The 22,938-nt window shown below is 41.7% G+C and overlaps 1 protein-coding gene across 1 annotated transcript in view; it reads left to right on the forward strand.

Annotated features, from left to right (window-relative positions):
* Positions 1–22,423, forward strand: part of LOC146572863 (sphingosine kinase 1-like) — a 42,884-nt gene extending 20,461 nt beyond the window's left edge. The window contains exons 2-5 of the mRNA XM_085277304.1: positions 861–1,010; positions 10,359–10,453; positions 12,102–12,217; positions 18,366–22,423. Coding sequence (XP_085133430.1) covers positions 861–1,010; positions 10,359–10,453; positions 12,102–12,217; positions 18,366–19,224 — 1,220 coding nt within the window. The 3' untranslated portion in view covers positions 19,225–22,423. The remainder of the gene's footprint in view (positions 1–860; positions 1,011–10,358; positions 10,454–12,101; positions 12,218–18,365) is intronic.
* The last annotated feature ends 515 nt before the right edge of the window (positions 22,424–22,938 follow it).

Consider the following 22,938-nt stretch of genomic DNA (forward strand, 5'->3'; position numbering starts at 1 on the left):
GAAGGCATTCATTATCATGACCTTTTATCCCGCTGGGTCTATGCAGGCGATTCAGGCTTGCACTCCATCGGTTCCTTCCTGTTGCGGTATTAATGAAATATTTTAGCAGTAACAATCGTTTTGCACCTCCATCCTCTCCTTTACACGAGGCCAAAGCTGGTTAGGAGAGATAAGGCTACTGTTTGTGCATGCATCTCCAAATATACCAGTGTGCAGATTCCCAGGTGTCCTGGCTTCTGGCTTTTCTTATGTAGGAACATTTAGTGCTGTGTCTTTTGTGTTTAATATTTTATGACATTTCAACAAAAACTACTTCCTTTCTTGGTACAATGTGTGTACCCTTACTGAAATGTCTAAATGCTAGGGGTTGACCTTATTATTAGCCAACTCAATGCAAATTTGCATTTCAGCTTGGCACAGTGGATGTAAACACATTACCCTGATTAACCTTGCATCGTGTGTGCATAAAAAAAATAAAAATAAAACAAAAACTATTCATCTCTCCATCTCTGTTTTTTCATTTTATTCACAAGCATTTTTTTTATGGCACTACAGAACACATACATCATCCTGCCAGGCCGTCCTCCCACTGGTGCTGAAGGGGCACAAAACACTAAAGAAAACAAGGCGAGAATTATGATGGTCTATCAAAGATATAGTATAACACAGAGACGTGTGCAGTATGAAAAATATCCGATATAATATATAATATATATATTTTCTTTAAATCATTTCTCAAAGAAGCAGTCAAGTTTCAGTTTCCCAGTATACAATTTGTGGTGTATCTTCAAACCCGTCGTACTTATTCTGATCATATTTGTGGATTCCTTTAGTTACATTTTCTTTCCTCTGCATTGTAGGGGTGTTGATGAGCCAAATGTCCCGCCCGTGCCAGATGATGCTGCTGGTGAACCCACAGAGTGGGAAAGGACAAGCACTCACGCTGTACAACAACCACATCCAACGAATGCTGAATGAAGCCGGCATTAAACACACTCTGGTTATCACGGGTGAGTCGCAGGCACATATTCTACGCTCATTTTGGTTTGATTTTTAATAGATGTTTATTAAAAAGAACTTCACATGTGCACTTTGAGAGCAGAGCTGCAAACAAACAAAACAAATCAGTCAAGCTTTTTATTCCCAGAGAATTCAATAACTGTAACTAATTCATTCAAGTCTGAAAAAGACTTGAAAATGTAAATTAATATTCACTCTATTTTTGTCTGATTTACCCTCATTTGAAAAACGAGACAGACACTTGATTTGTGCCTGATGGATTGATGAGTATCTGACTTTTAAGATAAATTGGTAATATTTAATGAATCCATCCAAGGAGGAAAAAGTCCTTGAGTAAGATCTCTGTTTGCTCCACAGGACTGAAAGAAATCATCTATTATACATGAATCAAATCATCTTCTGGGATATTTGAATTGCTGGCTCAGTTGACTGAGTGCTTAATAAAATAACGGAATAAAAAGACACTGAATTGGGAACGTTTATGTGGTTAGCTTAAAGATTCACAGTCAGCTGGTGGCTTTCTGCACAGAGTTTACATGTTCTTCCTCCCACAGTTAAAAAGATGTTGTGTATGAGGATTATTGGCGAGTCTAAATTGGCGAGCTTTTTGTTCTTTTTGGTCAGCCGTGGCTTGGATGCCATCTTTGCCCAGATCGTTCTTGCTGTTGAATCATGAACTCTGACCTTAACCGAGGCAAGTGAGGCCTGCAGTTTTTAGATGTTGTCCTGGGTTCTTTTGTAACCTCCTGGATAAGTCATTGATGCGGGCATGCAGTCTTAGAGTAATTTTGGAAGGCCAGCCCCCCCAGGAAGGTTCATCACTGTTCCATTTGTGGATAATGGCTCTCACCATGGTTCGCTGGAGTCCCAAAGCCTTAGAAATTGCTTTGTAGACCTTTCCAGACTGATTCCAATGACTTTGTTTCTCAGCTGTTTCTTTGCATGATGTGTTGCTCTTTGTCAGATGTGTCGCTCTTTGAAGTGATTTCTTGAATCTGGCACTAATCAGACCTGAATTTGACTACTGAAAATGAATCAGCTTTCCTAAAAACTGCGTTAATCACAGTTAATTCCTGATTTAAGAGTGGCAAATACTTTTTCACAGCACTGTACAAGGGGGTTATCAGGTGTGGGTTTTGATGTTTATGGGCTGATAATATTATTTTATATGTTTGGACCACCTTCAGATCTGGTGGGTTTTTTAAAAGGAAGTTTTCCCTTGACCCTGTGCCTCTTCTCCAGTGTGTCAGAACCGTTATTCTTTAGCTTAATTTTCAGTAAGTGGATAAAGTTACAGGGAGACACAGCTGGTGATTAGGCAGGTAGTGAGCAGCAATGATGTTGGTGTGGCCAGAAAAGTTACAGTGACACGCTAAATGTTCATCCTCAGCACCTTAAAGAAACTGCAGTGAATTGGAGGACTAATTCATGGAGCAAAACATAGTCAGTGTATTAAAAAAATGATAAGCAGATTTGTCTTGGCATCTCTTTTTAGCTGAGACGCTGAATTTATGCTTAGGCCTTAGACGTGGGTTTGATCATTTTAAAAGAGAAGTGGATGCTTAAAGTTTGTGGTGAAATCACATTGCGAGGGAACATTGCGAGTGGTCATAATAGGATTTCCAGGGAGGAATCTAAAAATAGCAGATGCACTGATATCGGTCCGGAGGAGGGTGAGTCAATGATCTTAAACAGGCCAGGTTTGTAATTTTTATGGATGTATTGCTGTAATATTTTAATCACACCTCATATTGTAGCAGTGCATACTTACAAGTCAACCTCCCACTAGCAGGATGAGTCAATGATGACACCAACCAACACACACAGCTCAGCAAAGGCCACACCTCCATTCATGGATCTGCTTTTCTTTCCCTCTCTCTGTCTCTCTATCTACTGCTGCCCAAATCCTCTTGTTTTCATGCTGCTGCCACCATTATGTTGACCAACTGCCTCTGAACCGTAAGCATGCTGTGCTGTTATGTAATAACTTTGTGTGCACACACTCAAATACACATATGGATAAAAACAGGTCCATCATAAACACACACACATTCACACAAAATCCCCTTTAGCTGTAATGTGCTTTGATATAATCTCACGGGCCCCAATTCTGACATGTTCACCGTTGACTCTGTAATCTACTCTGGATAGTAATGATCTTATAGTGCGTTGTTAGAAACTCATCTAAAACTGTATCATGGCAGACAGATAATTCATCAAATCAGTGGAGTTTTTTTTTCTTTGAGTGTCTGTGTTTGTTCGTGAATCAGTGTCGTGTAGGTTAACAGGCAAAAAAAGTGGTTTTCATCACAGTCGGCGGTGCACCAAGAAAGAAAGGAGGGCAGAGGGAGAACAAATCACAGTCAGGAAGAAAGAAGAAGAAATCCTCTTACGGTGCCGTGCAGAGAATGTCGAAAAGACAAAAGACTTTTTATGATTTCAGAGATGTACTTTTAGACAAGTTAATCCCGGAGAACGAATAAGAATAGATTAATCCTCAAATCTACATCTATGTAACAGCATGGCCACTGACAGGAGAACTTGATTACAACAGTGATGGACAATCTGATCAACTTCTGAAATAAATGTTTCTCTCTAATCTCTCTCAAATAGCCTAGAATTATGTCTCAGTACTAAATATCTCCACCAGGCATGTTCAGAGACCAGAGGTCAGGTGGTTAAAGACAAAACGTCATTAAACAGGGCAAAATAGTGTGTGAGCACGATCCCCAAATAGCACTGTGGGTAGTTTTACAGGTGATTTACAAACGTGATGCTTTCCTAACCAAGGTGTAGTCAGTCCAGTTTAAAGTGCAAAAAGTAGCACAAGCCTTTTTTCTGCTTTAAAGATCTGCATTCCTGTTGTAGTATCTGTACACTGGCATTCACAGTTTTTTGTGTACTTTGTGAACCTTTTATGATTTTTCAGCAGGTGAACGTAAAATCAGTGTTTTCAAACTCTGAACATACTTAATTTTGCACACTCAAGGTGGAACATCACAGTGAACGAGCAGTGACCGAAACTCATGTTTGAGTTACTTTAACTTTAAGTTCAAAGTAAGGGGGCACGATATGGCCTCAATATTAGATCGTAATATCCCTTAAAGCCATCCTTTACGACCATGTAACCACGTCAGTAATACGGACTTACTGCTTGCCTTTCCTCTCATATGGAATGCAACTACTGACGCTCAGTTGAGTCATTTATTTACATTTGGTCCACACCTTACCTGTGCCTGACGTGTGATTCTTGCTCATTCCTGGGTGTGTCTCTTTGTTTGTCTGACATTTTTACATTATTCATATATTTATGCCTCTTTGCGATATGATATGGCACAGTCCTAGTTCAAAGATCACTGGAATACAACAACTGCTAATCTGCTGTTTTTTTGTTTTGTTTTTTTAAAAAAGAAAGAAAGAAAAACAGAAAAAGAGTGTTAACTAAGGTGCAGCGTCCGAGTCGAAAGATGAAACCAAAACAAAAGTGCCAAAAACTGCAGCTCCTCTTGTGGCAACTTGAGGCTGGTTTCAAAAGAGTCGATCACCACAGATTCCCATGTTAAAATATCCCACTCTGCTGCATTAAAAAGCATGATGACAGCCTGGTGCAAAATACTGTACTGGCCTCTGGACTCTGCTAAGCCTCATCCACTAGTTCCAGTCATTACATTAGAGCTCCTCCACTACCTGTGACTATTTTGTATTATTATGTTTTCCTGTCATTTGAGAAGGAATTAAAAAGTGGTCAATTTAAGTTGTTTATACCCATGTGTTAGCTCATTGCCTGTGAAAAATATGCTTTATAATGTGTTTTTTGGCACCCTTACTTTGTAACAGCATGTTTGTCTGCTCCTGTGTGTTCGTGGCATCTGTATGAAGCATACGGCTGGAAGCGTTTGTGGATGCTCTTGTAAGCGGATATTAACAAAAGTGGACAGAGTCATTATTGAATCTTGCTGTGTGGCAGCTGCGGGCACTGCCAGGGGTGGAGGATGGATGAAGGATGACTGCACTGCTGTGGGGGTCCAGTGTAGAGGAGAGAGTGTGTTGTTCTGTCTGTGGTTGTGTTCTTGTTAGTGCACATGTGAAGAAGGCCTGCTGATTCCTCACAGGCACTCTGAGATGACTGTCAGACAGTATTAATTAAACAATGTCATGCTTTTCTGCTCCGGCTCATAAACTCAATACAGACTACAAATATTTACCAGAAGAGATGGCTATTCCCTGAAACTGCTCTGTTGCTGTCTTTCTTGTTCAGTCTTTTGTTCTTTCATTTATGACAGCACTCGTCATGCTCTTTTGAAATCTGCTGTACATCTCGGAGCTCTTATTCTCTGTTGTGACCCACGTGAGGATGTTAAAACATTTATTGCATGAACACTAGAAGAAAGGGCAACGAGAGAGCAGGAATTTTCCTAGATCTCACAAAATGTTGAAAGGAAAAATCTATCGCAGCCTCCTGTTAAGCAGGAATCCAGGAAATCACACTGGAGCTGTGCAATAAAGCTGCACAAAGCGAGTGACATTTTGACAGCTGCTGTAGACAAGTAAAAGGCTCAAAATAGTAAGGAGACATTGATCTCAAATGCCAGAAATCCTGGGAGATAACACAGCATACCCGGGTACAAAATTGGCTGGGCAGTGATGCTTAAAGGGGAGTGCTGCCAATTTTACACTTGAAGATACATATTACAGTGTTTGACAGTCCATATTTTGTGGCGACTCTCAGGAGGGACCAGAAATGAACCCTTTAAAGCCTGAACGATGAAATAACTGACAGAAAAGTAGTTTGTCTGACAAATTTAAAAATATTCATTTGCTTGTTTCTTCTTCTTTTTGGTCTTAAAAATGTCTTGTGCAATTTATTTAGGTTTTTACTGCTTTACTCATGTCTCCTAAACCACAACCAATCTAATATTATCAGACTGTTAATCTGGAATACTGAAATACTCTGAAAATCAGTTAAGAAAACTATACTTTGTCTATGTCGATACTTTATCCTCTATACTCTAGCGTTCATGGAGGCACTCATTTTTAGGCTTTGAGAGCTGCGTAGCCAGTGTAGATAACAATTGTGGGAATACTTGTTTGATATGGAGGTTTCCACTTAACCACCACATAGTTTGTGTTAAGCTGCAACTAACTTGTAAAGTTGGTCCACGGCTTTACTGTCACTGAGTCGAGGTACGTTTTCCTCGGACACACGGAGAAGAAGGCGGTGGTGTTTAAACTCCTGTTGGCTGATCTTGCTTGAGGCCGAACTGAGGGCGGGAAATGTCTGTCAGCCCATCTGTGTCTCCATGGATCTGCGATGAGATGTTTTTCTGTTACTGTTACTACAACCTCAGAAGTGCTGGGTCAGTGGAGTGAAAGCCAAGAATTAAACAGAGTGTGCGTGTGTGTGTGTGTGAGAGAGGGAGGGGGATATAATTTTTACAATTGTGTGTGTACAAACTTTGGGTGGCTTCACCGTCAGGCCGCTCCCGGCAGCTGAGAAAGCTGTCGCAGTGTTTAGTGTTTCCTGCTCTATACACACACACACACACACACACACACACACACACACACACACACTCGGTATGTTGTGCTGTTTAACTGTCATCACCTGCTGTCATGTTGCTGGAGGAGTGCAGCTGCTTAAAGATTGCTGCGGGCAGGAAACGTAAAAAGCAAGGTGGAGGTTTATTAAGCTGCCTTTAGCTGGAAGATTAAGGTCGACAGGAGGACGAGGCTTTCTGTTACCTTACATGCACTTAAACCATCACAACAGAGGAATTTGATATGTGGAGAACTGTAATGTCATTTGTGAGGCTGTCATCTCAAGAAGAATGGCATTTAAGGAAGTGCACCCAAACAGGATTTGTTTATTTTCAAGTGACACTGTGCTCTTGCAGCTGTTCAAGCCCTTGCAGGAGCTGATGCTTCAGTGCCACAGATGGGCCGGTCAGTCAGCTGGTGGCAGGATTTTACTGTAAGCCAGTAGGCTGAGATTGATGATAAAGTCTTTATAAAAGTAAGTCTTACCACTTCTCAGCCATTATAGTAATGCCTGCAGGCCCATTTGTAAATGAATGTGGAGTCTCTCAACTCTAATTTCAATATTCAAAGGGACCTAAAAACTGCATATATCATATCACTGACCATCGGGTTTTAACAAACAATTGAAAAGTTTGTGGTTTGGTGACAGCATGCAGTGCAGAAAAGAAAATCACACAGGATGTTGACTTTTACTACAATGTTTTCTGTGAAACAGCATGTATTTGATTATGGGCTGGAATCTGTCTTCATCGTGATCCTCTCACAGTGGCCTGTAATCTTCTGTTGTAGCCATCTGCTGCCCTCGTTTTCACAGCTCTGCCAATCTGTGCCAATCAGTTCCAGAGTCAGTCAAATGTTGCTCAACATGAAATTGCAGTCGGTACATTGCTGTTAAGTACCTGTTCAAAGCTAGAAACACAAAAGTTCAACAGCACTTGATTTTGTCTCCTCTCCACTGCAGCAACTACTATAAAAACCATAACAAGCAGTTCCACCATCCCCTAATGGTTTGACCGATGTGAGGAGCTATCCTTCAGCCACACCGCAGTGTTGCTGCTCTGCAGCTTTGTTGCTGATTGGAGGCCTTTTAAACCTTTTCAGTGTTCAGACTCTGCGCAAATAACTAAATGTGATGTGACTGGACTGATGAGGAGGAATTGATCCCTTCATTCTGTGGGTTTCAGGGAAGAGGAAGTAGAAAGAAAGGAAGAAAAAAAATAGATCCGTCACTAGAGAGAAGTGCATGTGTGTCTGTGTGCTGGGTTAATTAATGCATGGAATCTGCATGTATCTTTGCATTAAAATCAGAACTTTAGGCATTTTTACAGAAGTAACCCAGTATTGAATTACTTCATATTTCTTCATATTTCACGTTCTGCTATTTATGGTATGTAATGATCGGTTCTCAGAGCTGTGAAAATGTGGTCTGGTCCGAAAAGACACCAGGACCAAACTGGCTCGCAACGGCACTGGAGGCGTATTAGTGTATTAGCATAACTAACAGGCTGCTGAATGAGAGCAGTGTCTGGTTTCTGTGTTCCTATTTAAAAAAAAAAAAACCAAACCCATCTTCAACAAAGCAGTGCGTGGTGGTATTAAAAAAAAAAAAAGTTGTTCTTAATAGCTTCTTAATAGCTTTTGTAAGTATGAAATATAAGCACCATGTTGAATATGTAATACTAAATGTCTAAATACTTGATACTTTTAGTGGGGATACAGTGAGAAATCCAGTGATTCCATTATTTCAACAACCTAAAGTCCAACTTTACTGAAATGCTTCATCGTTACCTTAATTTTTTTTCTTATCTAATCAAATGAGAGAATGATTGCTGCTTTGTAAAGAAAAAATAAGAAATATGAAACACGGAAACACAAACCAGTGGTGCTGCTGTGTGTGTGAGTGTGTGTTTTACACCTCAGAGCACTTCTTCTGCCCTTTAACCTTGAAACTGTTGAGAAGGAGACTCTGACAGTGAAAGAGCGATACAGAGGATTCCTACAAGAGCAGACAAACATGAATGGAATATTCAAAAACCTGATTAAGAAAACTCACGAGGCTTGTGCAATAAAATGTTCAGATGTGACACGCGTGTGTAGGGCTGTTCGATATAACGATATATATCGGATGACGATATAAAAACGTCTATGTTTTATTTTACGTTATCGTTTGTTTCGTGGTGTCGCAAAATAAACTTTTTACGGCAATATTTTTCCATCGTTAATTTCTTAAAGTTCTCTCTTTCTCTTATATTTTATATAACCACACTAAGGACGGACAAGCGCCTGTTTTTATGTGTTGTGGTTAGCAACAACGATGGTAAAACCATCGCGTGTCCGCTTGTTTATGTTCCACATAAACCTTTCACAATAATGCTCAAGATCCTGTTGAGACTTTTCAAAATAAACTGAATCACATGAAAGAGCAGATTATTTACGGATGAGAAGTAAAAAAAGAGCCACCAGGTGCTAAAAAATAGACCTTAGACTCAAACGTTAGGACAGGCTTTTCCCCGCAGCACGCTGTGTAATATGTAATGTGGGCAATCGTGGCTCAAGAGTTGGGAGTTCGCCTTGTAATCGGAAGGTTGCCGGTTCGAGCCCCGGCTTGGACAGTCTCTGTCGTTGTGTCCTTGGGCAAGACACTTCACCCGTTGCCTACTGGTGGTGGTCAGAGGGCCCGGTGGCGCCAGTGTCCGGCAGCCTCGCCTCTGTCAGTGCGCCCCAGGGTGGCTGTGGCTACAATGTAGCTTGCCATCACCAGTGTGTGAATGTGTGTGTGAATGGGTGAATGACTGGATATGTAAAGCGCTTTGGGGTCCTTAGGGACTAGTAAAGCGCTATATAAATACAGGCCATTTACCATTTAATAAATACTCACAAAGAAAACGGTGGCCGTTACAACTTATGTCTAAAAATGTAAAGTTTCATACATTGGTTAAAACACTGGACTCCAGCTACATGACGCGCAGCTGGAAACACTTCCCGCAAGTCGAGCTGCCCGAGATTCACAGAATTTACAGAAAATGTTACATTTTTGTGATTTATATCGTTATCGGGACGATAGAATTCTTATATCGGGATATGAGATTTTGGTCATGTCGCACAGCCCTACACGTGTGACAGCCTTACAAACACAAAACCTTCTAAATACTCGTGGTTTTGATGTTGTGGTTTGTTGGTATGTCCACAATAATTAGTTTTTGGGGGGATTTGTCACCCTTTTTCTGAACTTTTGTACACGTGTACCTGCTTTGTACCCATCTGGATTTTTTCTCCTCATTTTAAAGTCTAAGCTTTAATCATGAACACCAAAAAGTAGAAAAGTTTACTCTTGTACCTTCCAAGCAGCTGGCCCATTAGCGACAGACGCGCATCAGATTATTCATTCTCGGAGTAATTTGACAGAGTGGTCCTGAGTAATTTAGCTCTCTCAATCTAATTGGCGGTGTGACAGGCGCTTCATTTAAGAGCATATATCAACTTTCCCTCCCACGGTGATACTTTAATTTGGAAACTGAAGGGAAGGAAGACTAAAACTACAGGAGGAGCAGGGATCTACTCAGACTGCCTCAGATGTTCGTGTTTGTGTCATGTTGCTGTCTTTTGGCCGTCCTCGCACAGCTATGCTATTCAGCTGTAACACAAGTAGCTACACCTCTGAGGGCCAACCATGACCTTCCTCTGAGGAGGAATGAAGCTGACATTTTGAGAAGGTGTCCCCCTTTTCAGATTTCTCTTCCAGGAAAGACAAACCTGCATGAGTCAACATACTTTACATATTTTCTCTGTTTGTCTTGCAGAGCGGCAGAATCACGCTCGGGAGATGGTGAAAGAGGCCGACCTGTCGCAGTGGGACGCTTTAGTCATCATGTCAGGAGACGGACTTCTGTATGAGGTAAAGACACACACGTGCACTATGTTCATAACCAAAAACACCACTGTAATCTCAAAACCAATCCAGCTGGAATATATGAACTCAGCTGTTTATTTATTCAAATATACTTTTTATAAACTGTATGTATGACAGTCAAGTATGTTTCATTTGGCCAGATTCTATTAAAAATAATGTTTTACATCGTTTTACATAAAAGCAAATTATGTGAAATCAGCATTTTTGGGCATAAATGTTTTGATTGTATGGTCATTTTTTAAAGACATGGGCAATTTCTGACATTTATTAGACAAATAACTAAAAATGTAGCCTGCCAATCAAAAAAGAGCAGGCCAGTAGAAACAGCAGTCAGCTACTCAACCCACCAAATTCACCTCACAGTCATCCATCACACAGACAGTGTTAGGTTAAATGTACATAGGCTCTGCCTGGGTTATTTCGGTCTAAAATGGTTAAAATTGCATTCCTAAAAGGTAAAATGAGTGAGTACAATGGCGTAAACACACTAGTTTTCTATTCTCTCTGTGAGCACATGAATATTAGCACTCCACAGTACTACAAAAGATTGTGCTACCAGGCTGGATGCTGACTGTTGGAGCCTGACCAATACCGGACTTTTGGAGCTGATGACAATGACGTGTTAGAGTTGAAATGGGAAAAATCATGGGTTATTGTTTCTCCCCACCACAGTATTTCATACAATACTTGCTACATAGAATATATACAATGCTAGAAATTTCAGCAACACAGTGTAGCATTGGTTAGCGTTGTCAGCCCACACAGAGGTTTCCTAGTTTGAACATTTCAGCCAGCAGGAGCTTTTCTGTGTTTTCTCCCCTGCCTGCATGGATTTTGTTCAGGTCTTTGGTTTCTTCCCACGGTCCAAAGACGTGCGTATTCGGTTGATTGGTGATTAATTTATGTTAACCCTGTGATAAACTGGAATCATGTCTCAGGTGTACCCTTCCTTTTCTCCTATGACAACTGGGATAGGCTCTAGGCCCCCACGACCCTGAATTGGACAAGCAGTTAAAAAAGTGTATGGATGGATTGGTGGTTGGAAACTTGCTGTGCAGATGCCATTCGACTCTGCTGCACTGCTGCATGCACTGCAGGTGTTTCTAAGAGTATCATAAACTGTTGATATGATATCAATATTTACAACCTGCATTACTGTACTTTCAGCAAAAAATACATTGTAAATGCAAGTAAACTATGGACAAAATTGGGCCACACTTTCTCTTGATATCTGAATGTAGCTGCTTTCATCAAACACCTTGTGAAAAGAATCATTCTAAAGAGCTCACTGAAGTCAAGCGTGTGACTGTAACAGGATACCGCTGCTGCAGCAAGTCAGTTTATGAAATTTCTTCCCTCCTAAATATTCTATGATCAGCTCTAAGTGCTATTATTGCAAAGTGGAAGTGTGTGGGGACCACAGAACCTCAGCCTTACAGTTCCAAACCTCCTCTTGCATTAACATCAGCGCAAAATCTTAATTGCATGGCTTTCCACGGTCACCAGCTCCTGCTGGTTTGATGTGCAGGTGGCCCCGTACTTTGGTCCATACAGTGTATATCTGTCACTGGCTAGCTGACACAGTAAATTTTTCAGGCCACCTTACTGAGGCTGTATTTTCTGTGTGCGTCAGGTGATAAATGGTCTGCTAGAGAGGCCAGATTGGGAGGAGGCCATCCAGACACCGCTGGGTATCCTTCCTGGTGGATCAGGCAACGCCTTGGCTGCATCCATACATCATTACTCTGGGTGAGGCACGCACACACATGCACAAATCAGTCATCAGCACTCTGTAGAAACCTCAAAACCTTGAACCTTTTTTTTTCCAGTTTTGGACTGTTGGATAGATAAAGTAAAACATCATCTTAAAAATAAAGATCTTTTGGTTTTGCAATTTTAAAATTACGCTAATAATTAATGAGCAGATTAATCGGTAGTAAAAAATGATTCGTTTCTCATGATGAACCCCTGGTGTAGAGCTCCACCGAAACCAGTCCAGCCAGTCTGTGAACATACCAGCCTGACCAACAACATTGCACGAGCAGCATGCAAATACCTGTGGTTAAGTGATTTAAATCACATGCGGTGTGTAGTTTCAACCAAACAGTAGCTGTCATTAGTAATTACTTTCTTAGCAAGTGATTGTAGCAGGAGGAGGTCTGTCTATTTTTATTCTCACGTAAGAACAAAGATCTGCAGACAAGGACTCTGAATCGTGGCTCTGATCCCTTTAAGTGTGGTTCAGTGGGGCCTGTTGAACCTTCTGTTTCTCATCAGTCATATAACAACAGCTTTTTCTGTAAAATGTTGTGGACATGTTACAGAAATCAATAGGACGTATTTATGTGCAGCGTTGCTGTAGATACAGCATCTTTTGCACAGCTGAACCTCAGACACACATGGTCCTGACTCCTTTTGGTGCTTTTCGTTGTAAAATGCACTCCTCTCATCTGAATTAATTATTCATGACTCATTCAAATGGGTTATTGTTTGGAGATCATTCAGCCTGAACACAGGACAGAAAGAAGAAGTCAGAGGGACAGAAGATAAAGGAACTCGTTTACTCTATACATGCAGTGACATTTATTATAACACAAATACATACAAGCAGCTTACTCGCGTATCACACACTATCCCTGCAGTGACACAGTTTGGTCTGTAGTTAGTGGGAAACTCAAACACTCAGAACACAGTTGATGGGAGGAGTTTAAAAATCAGTTAACCACATATCACCTAATAATAAAGCTGTCCTCAGCTGATATCAGCATATGTATCAGACCACGTTTATCTGTAAATGTTCATGTAGCATAAACTGTTACTAACTACTGTCTAAAAAGAAAAAGACCAGTGGCGTTGTTTATGAAGTACAGTGTCATCGGTTTGAGTCTGAAACCTGCAGTACATCAGGGGTCAAGGACATCGTAATGATCCCTGAGGGCTACAATCAGCAGAAGTCACTCAACCATCAACCAAACAGTTAAATGCAATAAATATAACATCATAACACGGAAACATCTGGAATAAAATATTAACATTAAAAGCTGTTATTTAAAAGGTCAGTGGCAGCAGATGTTATGTTTTCCTTTTTTTAATTATCTGTGCAATAATAATGATGATGATGATGATGATGAGAAGAAGAAGCATACCTTGTTTTTTGTTGTATTTTTTTCCAGTTTGCAGTAAATACTGAACCATTTATTGGTTACATGACATAATTTACTCATTGCCTTCATATGCTGGGCCAGTGACTCCTAAATCATCTTCTTGATGTGTCAGGACTCTTTATGCACTCATACTTCCTTGTAATTACCAGAAGCATAAAACAGGACTGTCACTCTTAGCAGGGCACGATGCCAAATCATCACTTTGTGCGGCCGTTTCTGTTGCATCTTAACATGATGCTGCAGTCACATTAGAGAAAACAGTGGATGGACACTGGGGCACGTCCAAATTATTGCATTTGTGTGCAGTGAACGAAACAGTCTTGACAACAATCTTTTAAATGGTCAAGTCAAAGAAAGAACCAGGTATGGGCGACTCGCAGTCAGTTGCCATCTTCAAAGCAACTGGATTTGAAGATTTGAAACATGATTAACAAACACAGCCTTGATTTTATGTAGGAATATAACAAGAGTGCAACCAGTTGCAAACCAGTCGAGGCCCCAATTGCAAAGAGATGTTTTACAGACAAGTTGCACAAATCAACACAGACTGATTGATTGATTGCAACATGTTGCCCTCAGGGTGTTGCTGGTTAAGTTGACCAGTTGGTCACTGTAGCTACTTGCAGTTGGTCTCCAACAGCCATTGCCTACAATTGTTTCTTGGTTAAGGACTTGCATCTCTGTTTAAGTGGCTCGTGTCAGGTGTTCTCAGTTCTTCTTACTGGTATTTATTTCCACTAATAGGCAGCTCACACCACTGGAGAGTGTACGTGCCTAAATCATCCCTTCGTTTGGTACCAAAACATGTGACACGCAGTTAATTTTCTTACAGGTGGTTGGTTTGTTTCATAAAGATGTGGCTTCTTGGTCCATTTCTATACAAATTTGCGTCCCTCTATGTAAACAGCTTTTGAACTGTGGCTTCTATTTGTGTGTTTAGATATTCTGCTCTTTATACTCTAAAGTCACCATGTGGGAAATGGGGAAAAAAGCTTGTTTAAGTGCTTTGAGGCGCTTCCTTTTCAAGCTGCTTCTTTTTTTGTAGGTCACATGAGCTTTATCTGAGCGCCTCGCTGTTTTATTTAATTAAATAATTTTTCACTCAAGTGTTGTTTTTTTCGGCGGGTGTTTTTTGTAGTCAAGCAGTTTTTTGTCCTGCTGTCTTGGATTTAAAAAAATAATAATGGGGGGGGATTCCAGACTGAATAAAAGTTAAAGTGAATATAGTCAAACTGAAGAAAACACCTCTCACTGGTGGTTTATTCTTTCATCTGCCAATCAGCTTCTCATCTCAAACAATAGTCTTCCAGTGAGAGCGGCAGCAACAATGGGAGGAAGGGACCAGATTCTGCATTGTTTACTCTCCTCTCACAGTCCCGGGGCATCCAGAAAATCTCTCCCTCTCTGTCCTGCAGTAGCCCTGGCCAGATTGTATTTGGTATTATTCCCAGCTGAATGTCGGGTTCACCGAGGCTACGTGGATCAAACGAGCGACAGCTAGAATGTATTTGGTGTTATGCAAAACACTGGCAGTGTGCAGGTTTGCTGGCTGAGGGTCTAATTTGCTTCTGAGCAGGAGCTACAACGTCATCCAACCATCAATGGCAAGCCATACAGTTCTATATCGCTTGTCACAACGGTACCACCCCCACCACATCCGTCATCCCATCAGGAGAGCAACAGATTTATTGCCCACTCAGACAGGAATAACAAGGAAATGACAGAGAGCAAAGCCCACAGCGCCAGGCGCACCACTGATGCTGTGGACACATGACAGAAGACTCCGCGGAAGCGGCAGGCCCTGACAGGAGTCCTGGATGGGTGCAGCAAGGCTTCGCCGCTTAACTAACACCAGCAGCTTCAATATGTGTCTGTCACAGGCTGTAGTCTCCCAATGCTTCAAAGCTACCACCATTATTCCAGTTTGAAAGAGACCAACCACTTCAGTGAGCTACACTAACATTCAGACCTACTGACTGTAAATAAAAGATGGATAGATATGGAAAACGGCCCATTGGCTCCCTCTATCCATGACTTAATTTCACACTTTCCTGATGAGTTAGTTGTTGAATACAGTGGGATGTTTGTGTTGTAAAATGTGAATAAATATGTAAGTCAAAGTCTAAGAGGATAAAGCACATTTTTAGTGCAGTTGTACTTTTATCCTTCTTTTGGACTCTAATCTAATCTATTAGTTGTAATCAATGAGATTTTAAACTAGTGATTGAGAACCTAAAGCAATTAGAAAATGTTTACACAGGTCAAGTGATCCAGGAGGTCATTTTTATATGTTCTTATCCATGAGTGAGACCCACAAATAGACCTTGATGCATCATCAGTGAGCAGAAGAGTGTGTGTTATAGTTAATGTCACTGCATGTTTAATATAGGAGAGAAATTAGTGCATTGAAATGTGGACAATAAATGCAGTTTAACCTCGGTGTTCCTCAAGGCTGCATACTGGGACCCCCTCTGTTCTCATTCATGTTCCTGTCCACTTCACACACAGTGAATACGGCTGCGCACGACACCACAGAAACAGTAGTTCTCAGATTAAACTCAAGCGATGACTTATGTGCTAAACACCTTTAAGACACTTTGCTTTTCATCGGTGGACATCAGTCAAAGGAAGATGGCTGCCGTTCTTGAGCCTCCATCTGAAGCTTTTTTCTGTTAACACCGAGCTTCTCCTCCACATTGTTGCTGTGCACTTACTCTATACTTTAAGGTATTGTACAATGAAGAGCTACTTTTGGCTGGTTCCCTATTCACAAGGTAGGCAGGTAGCTCCACATGTTCTGTTTTTGTTTTTTGACATCAGATGGCCTTTCTGGCGCAACCCCAAAGGGATTTGTGTCTCCTCCTGGGATCAAACCGGTGAGCTTTCTTTTGTTAGGTAAATCACTAAACTTAAGATCGTGTACCATGATTGGCCAAATATTTGACTATTCAATATTTGTTCGTTGGGTAGGCATTCAGTTTTTCATTTTGGGTATTTGAATCTCTCTTGTTAACCTGCTTTATTTCACCTCATTGTTGCTAACATGTTGCTAAATGTTTGACATTTTTATGCCACAAACAGCATCCTGCTGCTCTCTGATCGCGTCTTGCTCTTTCTTCTGACATTGACAGAACTATCTCTCTGAAAGTAAATGTTGCTGAAATCTGCACACAGTTGCACGCTGCTCACAAAGGTTTATTTCTTTGCTCTTTATTACCCCAAACAATCCAAGAGCACGTCTATAAATCATGTTGTGGTTCGGTGCTCTATAAATTGAATTAATACCTTTAACACATAAAACTGAGAGGCAAAGCAGGATGAGCTGGAAATCGCCTTATAATCAGATTATTTCTTGACCTTTTTACCAGAGCGTGATTATACAGTAACAGAGCTGTGAAAATGTAGATGAGTTTGTTTGGAAAGCTAGACTGATGAATAAATTCAGGATGTTGAATATGGAGATATCTGAGCTCCGCTGAGACGTCCATTCCTCGCTGTAATTGGCCGTTGGCTGTAACAGCCAGCAAATCTGTGGGTGCGTGTTAACGTGACCTTCCACCTCTGTATCCGTTCTCCCAGATGGGGTCGTCTTTGTTATCTGAAGGCCCACACTGTCCTTCGCCTACACCCCCACCCTCTGAGCTTTGTAGGGGCTCCACCTCTTCTCTCCCCCACCTCAGTGATTTCAGATAGCACAACAAGGTCACTGTTAGCCCTGTATTGTATAACGCCACTTTTTAAAGTTCACTTACAAAAACACAAGGATGCCTTGACCCACTTCCTAAAAATACAGAAGGAGCCTTTCTGTTATATTTTGGTGTCTTTATCTTGTGTTTGAAACCAGATTTTTTTAACTGCCTCCTCCTGCCAGACTGATGAGGGGAAACTCTGTCTGCAGAGTCTCAAATGATTTGTTGTTGATATTTTATGAACTGAAACATAAATCAACACTGAAAATCAGCTTTAGTTTAGTTGAGGGTCTAGATATGTTTCCAGTTTGGATCAGACGCCTCTGCTTTACATTACAAAAGCCCGTCGCTCACATTTAAATAGATTTCATTGCAAATAATGATTAAATGGAACCAGAATGGAAGCTGTTCTGAGGTGGATGTTTCTCTTTTTATAAATAAAGCTTGGATTGTGGATCAGGAGGTAGAGCAGGTCATTTCGCAGTAAGTCTGTGGAGGAGATCTCCACCTCCACAGTTTGCATGTTGACGTGTCCTTGGGCAAAATGCTGAACCCTTAAACCTGCTCCCCTCCCATGTGACTGAGTGTGCAGCAGGAAATGCATAAATGTGCTTGTACAGAACAAAAAACACAAGGAGAATGTGGCCTGTAGAGGTGATTTCTAAATTAAGCTGTAGCAATAAAATAAATATAAGTGGTCTTTGGGTTTTTAAATGTCTAACTTGCATATTTACATGTCAACGTTTCAAAATCTTGTCGTATATTTACTTTAAGGCTGAATATTCTGATTATTTAATAATATGCACACTGCTTTCTTGATTAACTGATATATTGTTGTGAGTTGTTATTTTTAAAAATCACATTTATCCAACAGCTGAAGATGTACAGTTAACAACGACATTAATTAATCACCACAATACATCCTAAATAATTTACTTGCAAATCACTTATAATTTATTCATGTGGTTGTTTCAGCCTAACTGTGGTCGTGTCTGAAAGCAGGAGCTGCCATGAAGTGTTCAAATGTCCCCTCTCCTCCTGCAGAGCCTCTCCTGTGACCAGCGAGGAGCTCCTGGTCAGCTGTGGCTTCCTGCTCTGCAAAGGTCTGGTGTCCCACATGGATATGGTCTCCGTCCATCTCTGCTCCAGCCCCCGTCTCTTCTCCTTCCTGTCTCTGGCCTGGGGCTTTGTAGCGGACGTCGATATAGAGAGCGAGAAGTACCGTCACTTTGGCGCCGTCCGCTTCACCATTGGCACGCTGGTGCGGCTGGCCTCTCTCCGTGTCTATAAGGGCAGGCTGGCTTACCTGCCCGCCACCAAGGACCACAACAGCGAGGAGGCTTTGAGGAGTAACACAATGCTCTGCAAGGATCGGGTCCCCCCCGTGACACTACCTGCTGTAAGAGACTCCTCCTTCCACAACTCCTGCCACTCCAACAACTCCCTCAAAGTGAGGCGGGTGGAGAGCACGCCTTCCCGAAGCGTCACCAAAGCCCTCCCCGGCCCACACGATTCCCTGCTGCCACCTCTGGATCAGCCGCTGCCCGACGACTGGGTGGTGGTGCCGGAGGAAGACTTTGTCCTCATGCTGGCCATGTACCAATCCCACCTGGCGGAGGATCTCCTGGCGGCACCAGAGGCCACCCCGGACGACGGCGTCATTCATCTTTTTTACGTTAGAGCGGGGATATCGCCCACCGCGCTGCTGAGGCTGTTCCTAGCTATGGAGAAGGGTGCACATCTGACTACTAACTGCCAACATCTGGTGTACACTAAGGTGCGGGCGCTCAGGCTGGAGCCGTACTCGCCCAAAGGAATAATTACAGTAGACGGAGAGGTGGTGGAGTACGGCCCAGTACAGGCCGAGGTGCACAGAGGCCTGTCGAGGTTAATCACTGGATGAGACTGAACAATCTCGACTGCCCGCTTTCATCTCTGCTCTGTGACGGCGTTTAACAATAAATGTGTTTCACCTGTCGCATCAGGAGCTGTGCAGCTGCAGGAGCAAAGCAGCGGATTCAAGCCTCCTTCAGTATTAGACAAATAATGAAACAAACTCCAAATAATGCCATCAATTACACTAAAAATGACTTTTTTTCAAGCTTAGGTTTTATTATTAAACATTCTTTTCACAATAAGAGATTTTAGTACAGATATTTTGACCTGTAAATCAACACAAACTGAGTCCGTTCAAAGTTGATGCAATTGGCTCATTTCAAGCTCCATACTAGAGTAACATCAGTGGCTCCACAGTGTAGTGGTTTACACGCCCCAGTTCTAATAACAGGAAGAGACACAAATCTCTAAACATGCGTAAAGCCCTGTGTGAAATTTGGGAACAGCCAAAACTGACCTTTTTATTATTCACAGTTAGCTTCCCTTCCCTTAAAACTGCTCGACGACATCAGAAAGATTCAAGAGTAGAGAAACAAATGTCTCAAACTGAGTGTTCAGCTCAGTTTTTCCTCATTTCCTGAAGTCTGTGAATATGTTTCTTTAATGGTTTTTGTTTTGTTTTACAACATTTGAAAAAAGAGGAAATAAACATTAATTTAGCAGCACAAACAATTCAAAAAGATCTGATGTAACAGGCTGTTATTGTGAAAAGATTTCATTTAAAAGTATTAAGCATCATTAGGTTTTTAATTCTGATTATTTAATGTGACTGTTAATTTAATACTGAACACTCCGAAGCCATGACTGTGTGAACTGACGGCAGTCCTGCCTCATTTGAGCTAAAACACAAACACATAAAGACCCACACGTTTCATCATCCATTCATCAAACGTTCAGCCTCCGGAGAACGAAAATCCATCACCATCTTTTTCCCGGCGTCTCGTTTCATCGCGGCTGCACGGACAGCGACGTTTGTCTGCGTCGCAGCAAACACATCAGCCAGAATTACAGCATCTTATGCAACGACGGGGGATTAGTTTTCTCTGGCCTTTACACTCCTCTGCAGTGCAGCGTGTTTGTGTCTGTTTGTGTGAGAGAGGCTGAAACTCGTAAATGAAAGCCTTTATGGACCTGACCTTCAGGAGGGAAGGTGCTCGTCTGTGTCACGGGCGACGCCAAGGCAGGAAAACGTCTGTTTCTTCATGGTATCTTAAAGTGAACCGCAGCTAAGCACATTGTATAAATAATCATTAGATATAAGTATTTATATTTAATTTATTTATATTTATTTTATCATGTATCAGAGCTTCGTGGGGCGCTCCTGCACCAGCGTTCCTGGTTTCTGATCAGAGGCCGTCACGTTGTTTCGCTCTCTGAAGAGTTTCTCATTGTTGCCTTAAACTCGTTAACTTGATCCTGTTTCTTAAAAGCACTAAAGGGTATTTCACACATTCAGTAGCGCCTCCCCAGTTCCCGATTTTTAAACCAGCCACGTTAACTTGTCCAAGCAGAATTGCGTTCAACATATCTTCATCCAGCCTAGAGGCTGTGTGGGCCTCAGCAAGTGAATCACACCAAAATTTAAGTAGAAGTCCTACTGGAACGTTGGGAAATTGAGTTTCAGCTGTGGAAGCTGCTGCCTGGCATCAGTGGATCCAGACTTGTCTGGGCGAGAGAGGTTCCCTGATTGCCAAATTTAATAGATTACAAATACGAATATGTATTCCATCGTTTAAGTGAATCACGGGTTAGAGTTGGGGTCACTGATGGCGACGGGTGAGAGTGAATGTAAAGAAGCAATCCACCTTAAAACACAGTAAACAAGCGGTCACACCCACAGAAATCTCACACAGCTTTGGCACCGTTTTCACGTTCATATTTCCCTCGTGACTCAGACTTTCTTTTGGCACGAGATTTTCATAAAGCGGCAGGAAAACATCAGAGGAGGAAAATTCGTTAGAGGTTTTGTTGACATAAACAGGGTGTGAAATCTGCGAGGCGATTGCTGCGCTTCCATCTTCACTTGCGACAGTTTTCAGTTTTTGTGTCTGTTTTTTTTGGTTTCGCAGGATGAAACCGCTCCAGTGAAAAATGTTCACAGGCACATTTTGTGTGGATGTGAATTCTGATTAAGCCCGATTTGTTTTTACACTCGCAACAAACAAAACTCCCTCAGCCGTGTCGTCGTGCTGCATGCCGGACCTTAAAAGCTGCAGAGCTCTTTGCCCGTTTAGAAAAACCACTACACCTCCAGCAAGTGTTTAAGTGCTCGCGGGTGGAGTTTCTCCCTCAAACAGCTGTGGCTCTGCTCCTCCTCACTTACGTGATGCTTCAGTTTGTATTTTTTTTTCCTTGCCTCGCTCTCTGCCATCCCGTCATTCTCACCATAGCACCCATCATCTTCTTCTGCTTTCAGCCATCTATTTGTTGCTTTTGGTGCCACTGCAGAGCAGTCACAGCGCGCACACACAGTGGCAGATTTATCATCACCGAGGTGTCCTTAGCATTGAGCTTTAAATCACAGAAAAATGGCTGCAGATTTCAAAATGTTTGTGAACACTGAGGAGCCTTAAACAGGGGTTTTGGGTGGAGCTGGTTACACAGAGTGTGAGGGAGTGGACATGGAGGAGGAGAAGGGGGAGATATTGACTTGTTAAATGCTGCATGAGGTGGGCGGTGTTGTGTTCCTTCCCCCTCACCCCGGGAAATCATTGGGGAACATTAGTAGACTGTCCAGATGCAGTGAGTCAGAGGAGGACGTGTTTCACTTCAAGCTGAGCAGTAAAATGAGGGAGGGGAGAGGCGACGGTGATCTTTAAGTCCACATACGAAGGAAAGTTGTGGAGCTTCGATGTGCCTACAGAGTCGCAGTAAACATGCTGATGTTTCCATGTTTTATTCAACACGCCAACGACTGTTTGAATCTGCAAAGGCTCAATCGTTAGAGACCAAAATTTGTTCCCTCTTCCGTGTTTTTTGCACAATGTACGCTTGTTGCCAACGCCACGTTAAAGCCTTCGTGGGACGTCGAGGTTGTGCTTCCATAGTATAAGTGAATCACGGGCCCTAATTTAAGTTTGTGCAATCGTGCTGGAAACCTGCTCGGTCCAGCTGGGGGATGAAGCAGGATCAACCTGCTATGATGATGTTCAATTATCTGGAAATTTGACTAAATTTAGAAGAAAAATAAACCTGCTCTTAAGCAGCAGCAGGTTTTCTGCTCTGTCTGAAAAAGCAAACATTATGTAACATTTAATTTTTTTTTTCTAATGCAGAGTCCATTAGAGCACTTACATCTTTTATTTTTAATTTTTTTTTCAGTGCAGTCAATTGTTTTATGTCCTGTGGTAGTGTGCCTTGATTGTGCTGCCCCCCGGTGGTTTAAGTGTGGCAGTGCAGTTAACTTGCTGCTTTTGGGTCAACTGAAGAAATGCTCATTTGTTTTTTTGGACACATTTAGAGACACCGATGAAAATATTTTATTATGAAAATTAAAAATATGCGAGAAATGGATTAGCTCTGACACGTGCTGACATCAAGTCTGCTGAATAATCTTATTGACCGATCTCTGATCTGTGTGGGGGAAACCATGGATATGGGCTCAAATTGTGGTCATAAATATTTTGTACTTATAAATCAGGATTTGTATGTGTAAAAAGAATTTGTGTTTGTGTAAAAAAGATTTGTGTGTGGGCTTAGCTAAAAAATACGTGTGAAACTC

Source organism: Mchenga conophoros, linkage group LG6 (genome assembly GCF_057382185.1).
Source record: "Mchenga conophoros isolate Kocher_MC1m ecotype Shallow Benthic linkage group LG6, M_conophoros_male_GT1.1, whole genome shotgun sequence".
Classification (NCBI taxonomy): domain Eukaryota; kingdom Metazoa; phylum Chordata; class Actinopteri; order Cichliformes; family Cichlidae; genus Mchenga; species Mchenga conophoros.